This window comes from Rhynchophorus ferrugineus, unplaced genomic scaffold (assembly GCF_030347505.1).
Source record: "Rhynchophorus ferrugineus isolate W39M unplaced genomic scaffold, kcgeb_rfMv2 rfM10, whole genome shotgun sequence".
NCBI lineage: Eukaryota > Metazoa > Arthropoda > Insecta > Coleoptera > Curculionidae > Rhynchophorus > Rhynchophorus ferrugineus.
This window is the reverse complement of record NW_027472589.1, coordinates 24,835,137-24,840,184: the sequence shown is the minus strand read 5'-3', so window position 1 is coordinate 24,840,184 and position 5,048 is coordinate 24,835,137. Positions and strand designations below refer to the sequence as shown.

At 34.0% G+C, this 5,048-nt stretch overlaps 1 protein-coding gene across 1 annotated transcript; it reads right to left on the bottom strand.

The window, feature by feature from the left end:
* Window positions 1-3,850, bottom strand: LOC143203895 (chymotrypsin-1). The gene is made up of 7 exons (XM_076416209.1): window positions 3,706-3,850; window positions 2,619-2,677; window positions 2,457-2,554; window positions 605-746; window positions 440-550; window positions 254-382; window positions 1-192 (listed from the first exon to the last, which is right to left on the bottom strand). The coding sequence occupies exons 1-7, from the start codon at window positions 3,749-3,751 to the stop codon at window positions 37-39; spliced, it is 741 nt and encodes a 246-aa protein (XP_076272324.1). The 5' UTR covers window positions 3,752-3,850; the 3' UTR covers window positions 1-36.
* Window positions 3,851-5,048: the final 1,198 nt, after the last annotated feature.

Here is a 5,048-nt window from a genome sequence, read left to right as displayed (position 1 = left end):
TACAAATTGAGACTAGTTTATTGTTGAAATATTTAATTAAACACTAGAATTTTCGACGATCCAGTTGTAGTAGGTGGGAACTCTGGCGTAGATGTTTGGTGTGACAATGTCGGCAGTTCCACATCTGTTGGTAATAAACGAAGCGACGCCTACCTGAGCACCATCCACAACTAAAGAACCCCCAAAATCACCCTGCATAAGAAAATCATGATTATTCATTGTCAAAGTAAGAAGAAAATGCCATGATACGTACTTGACATATTCCACCACTTGGTGCGGTCAGACAAACGTGGTGATCATTGTCGTACAGAACGCCACAGAAGGCGTTAGGTAAGGTCCTTACGTCCAATTTCTGTAGGGTGGTTGAAGTTGGTCCGTCTTGCTGTAATACATTCAAAATAATTTAATTTCCAACTTATCTACATATTCTCTGACATACCGATAATTGGCCCCAGCCTACCACGACTCCGTAGTGCACGTCCACGCTATCAAACGACTGGCTAAGAACAACTGGTTCCCAATTATCTCCATCCGGTAGAGCTGTAGCCAACTGAAGCAATACTATAGTAGTACCAAATAAAGTCTAAAATTCTTAAATACCAACCTGGAGTACTGCTACGTCGTATGTCAAAGAAACCGAATTGAACGATTCGCATTTAATCGCCTCTATATTGACACTGCGTTGGGTGTCTTGACTAATATGAACTGAACCATACTGAATAGAATACGGAGTAGGATCTTTAGGCCTAATAACAAGAAGAAGCCTTATAATAAAGCCAAATATTATGGTACATAATTATTACAAAGTGATATATTCGATTTTATATGAATTTAGATTCACATTAAAGAACAGACCGCTATAGGTTTATTTTTGAATTATATTGACAGTTAATTGAATTAGATCACCATCTGATATTTGCGAGTTCTAAGAATTGTTGCGAGATCCAAGAATCATGTATTAATTACAGGATATGTATGAAAATTCCTGATCTAGACCTGAGAGAGCATTGCTGATTTTTAAAAAGTAAGTTATTAAAATAACATTTCTGGCGTTAATACTGTTAAATTATTAACTATCAATATGTCGGTAATTTAAATGGTTGCATTTTAAAGTAATACAAATTGAGAATTTTAATATTGATAAAATAATTGTTTGTAGAAAATAAAACAAATGATGATATTAATATGGAACTTAGCAGCGCTGATGAGGACTTTGTATCAATTGTTGTAGATATTACACGCTTGAATTTAAACAGAGCTATTAATTCATGAACTAAATGATATTACTTTTTTAAAAATGATTCATGATATAGTGAGATAAATTTGTAATGACAATGAAATATTAGAAAGAAAGGCGTGAAGTGGATGTTATTACAGGCATATGGTATTTACACACATTATAATCAACAGTAAACTGGTAGAAGAATATCTGGTTTGAAATAAATATCTGGTAATTTTAAAAAGCAGTCGAAAGAATTGTTGTTCGAGATTGAGTTGTTTTAATTAAATAATATGTAACAAGTCAATTGAAAAGTCCCCGGCTTACCATAATAAAACACATACTTTTGGCAAAATTAGTTTTCTTTATTCAACATAATTCCCTTCAAGTTCGATACGTTGATTACAGTGACCCTCCAACTTTTCGATACCATCTTTGTAGTACGATTTTTCCTTTACTTCAAAATAGGCTTCAGTTTTGGCGATCACCTATTCATTCGACGAAAATTACGTCGCAGCGAGCATTGTTTTGAGATCTGAGAACAGGAAATAGCCGCTGGGGGTCAGATCTGGAGATTACGGTGGATGAGGAAGCAATTCGAAGTACAATTTAAGGATTTTTGTCATCATTTTCACTGACTTTTCGGTGCTCATTTCACCACGTCTAAACTTAGAATACCAATACTTTATGGTTGATTTTCATGGGACAGTGTCCGGAAACTCGGCATCAAGCCAAGTGTTTGCTTCAACTGTATTTTTTCCCTTCAAAAAGTAATATTTTTTCAAAACGCAAAATTCCTTTTTATCAATTTTTTTCTCAATAACTAATGTTGCTTCACTCAAAATGCTATAATTCACAAACTAATGACCCGACAGCTGTCAAATTTATACACGCATCTTTAGAGGGTTAGGGCTAAGCAAAAAACATATGGATTTAAATCTAGTAGCGCCATCTATGTGTCAGGCCGGGGACATTTCAATTTACCTGTTACTAGAGAAAAACAGAAAGGGTCAGGATGTGAATAACACATCATATCCACTCATTTATCAGATTTTTCATTTTCGGATAGGAGAAAATTTATTGTGATGTTGAAACAGTTACTAGAATAATAATTTATTTTGCAAGTTCGAACGACTGTATCTTTTAGTAATAATATTATTATGTATTGTGAAGGCGACGGAATATTCTTGTTAAAATAAACAAGCGTTTTAACATCATTAAGGCATTGAATACATACGTTGAATCATCACAAACGCAATGGGCAGCTGTCAGAACAAAACGATCGTTGAGAATGGTTCCTCCGCAGACGTGAGCCAAGTTCGACCTAACGGATACCTTGAATTGTACAAAAAACATGATGAAGGATTGCTGGTGACAAAGTGTTGTTACAGCTACTTACCACATACTTGAATTCACCCTCTTGGGCGTCGGTGCCGTTAACTATTCTTAAAGGGACAGCTAAAAGAATTAAATTTGATTAGATTGAATTAAACAATCGAAAACTATTACAAAGGTGAAAATAATGTATAACTAAATCACCATTTTAGACTAGAGACTGAGACATTTTACATGGGATTCATATTTTTATGTTTTAATAAATAATAGAACAAATAATTTCCATCATATTTTTTTCTAGTTTCTTTTGTCACCTTTTATCAACTAGGGTTTATCTGGACTAGACCTACAGGAGCGTGACCTCCGAACCACGGTCCTGGACATTAAGAATACCGATTGGCAAGTGACCAACTTTGGAGATCATCCCAAAAGACATCCAGTCTTACCCAGCCTTGTTACCGGTGTGACTGGGGTCATTATCTGAATCGGATTTTACACTCTTGCCTGAAGAGAATCACAAATGTCAAACAACCACAAACATAAATTTACGACCATGCCCTAGCAGGATTCGAACCGGCAACTATCGCAACAGTCGGAGAACCGTCCTGTCGCCTTTAGCATTGCACCAACCAAGCCGGCCCATTGCATTTTCTTACAAAAACTACGTGAAGTTTAATAAAATCTTATAAATGGTAAACGCTGCTATTATTGCATTAATATGCAACATTTTGTAAACATACAATAATCCGTAACACAAATTTAGATAAGTAAGTAAAAAATCTCATTATGTTTTATCTTCTCCCGTCTTGCAGGTTCACTTTATATCTACACTTTCAGATTTCGTTTATTAACACGAATAACGTATCATATCGTATATCTATCCACAGCATATTCAATTTTATTGTGAACTCAAAAATTGACTGAGGGATAAAAGTCATCAAAATATTATTTTTTAATATTAAAAATCAACTTTGGAACTTAATCGCATGTTTCTCATTTATTTTATGAAATGTTTCAAAGAGTATTAAAAAACTACCTGATGATCTACCAACGCGCTAATTTCTTTATTATTAATTTAATTCAATTTATTCGGTTCGATAGACAACAAACATAGTAACACAAACTTTCTTAAATAATAATAAAATAATTACCTCTACAAGCTCCAATGAAAGCTGCAAGAATGATAAGGTTTTTCATGATGAGTATAGCCAGTGGTTAACTCTGCGTTTGAATAACAGTCCGTCTCGACAAGCTTCCTATTTATCCAAAGTTTTATCTAAAGTACGAAGGACCCACTTCTCTTAATCATGGACAGCGTCATGCGATGATTTTTCTCACGTTAATATCCTCAACGTGATTGGAGCGTTAGCAACAAAAACAATTGACTTTCACAATTATACATAATTAATATTTATCAAAGGTAATAATTAAAATTAATTTTCTAGAGCCAGTTGGAGCGCTGTAGTCACTCTCAATCTATAAACTCATATTAAAGCTTGAGTGTATTTCTTGTATCATCAAGATCTAATAATTTGTCGGGTCTTCTTGTATTAATTCGGTTCATGTCTTTTGGTATATCTGTAAGTCTGCCAGGCAGTGGCATCAGAACAATTTGAAATTGTTTAGTCAACTTTTAATAGTAGAATCACTTTTAAAAAAGACCAAAATAAAGAATATATTATTAAGAATACATAGGAATAGATTTAGGCTTGCTAATTTCAGCTCTATGTAAACTCCGCAATACCTCTAACTTCATCTTGTCCAATTGTGGTTGAAAACGTGGCGTATCAAAAGAAATGATACAAAATCTACCCATGTGATATTCACTCTATGTAGATGAACTTGTCCCGCGGTAAAATTGAGTAATAATGAACTTTCCCAAGCAGACAACGTAAAAAATCTGGGAATGCATTTTGATTTTCGACAAATATACAGTGGCAAAACGCAAATAGCTTGGGCTTAAACTAAACCAAATGAATTGGTTGAATCTTAATCTAAATTATCATTAGATAACAAGGTTTTGCCACCACATTTCCTTAGGAAGATTTAAAAGATTTCTTTATTACACAATATTATCATAATCATTCGTTTGAAAAATGTCTCGTTTTTCTTTTCCTTGATGACAATTCTTACTGGTATTTGATCGATAAATCACCACGCGCAAACACCAACTATGGTTTCGGTGATTCCTCAAATTAGCCTCCGCATTTTGCAGACGGACTTAGGGCCCTCCTTGGTCGAGATAATTGTTTCAGTAATGATTTCTGGTGTATCTTATGTAATAATTTGAAAGTACCTTACAAGAGGCTGTGGTCTTGTGAGCTATTAATTAATTTCTTGCAGATTTTTTCAACAATTTAGCATATAAATGTCATCAAATAATGTCATCATAATAAATAAAAATGTGTAAAATTGTCCAATAATGATGCTAACTAAACGTTTGCTAATACTTTGCTTGTAGGGTAGTATTAGACACCATATCGACACGAAGTAC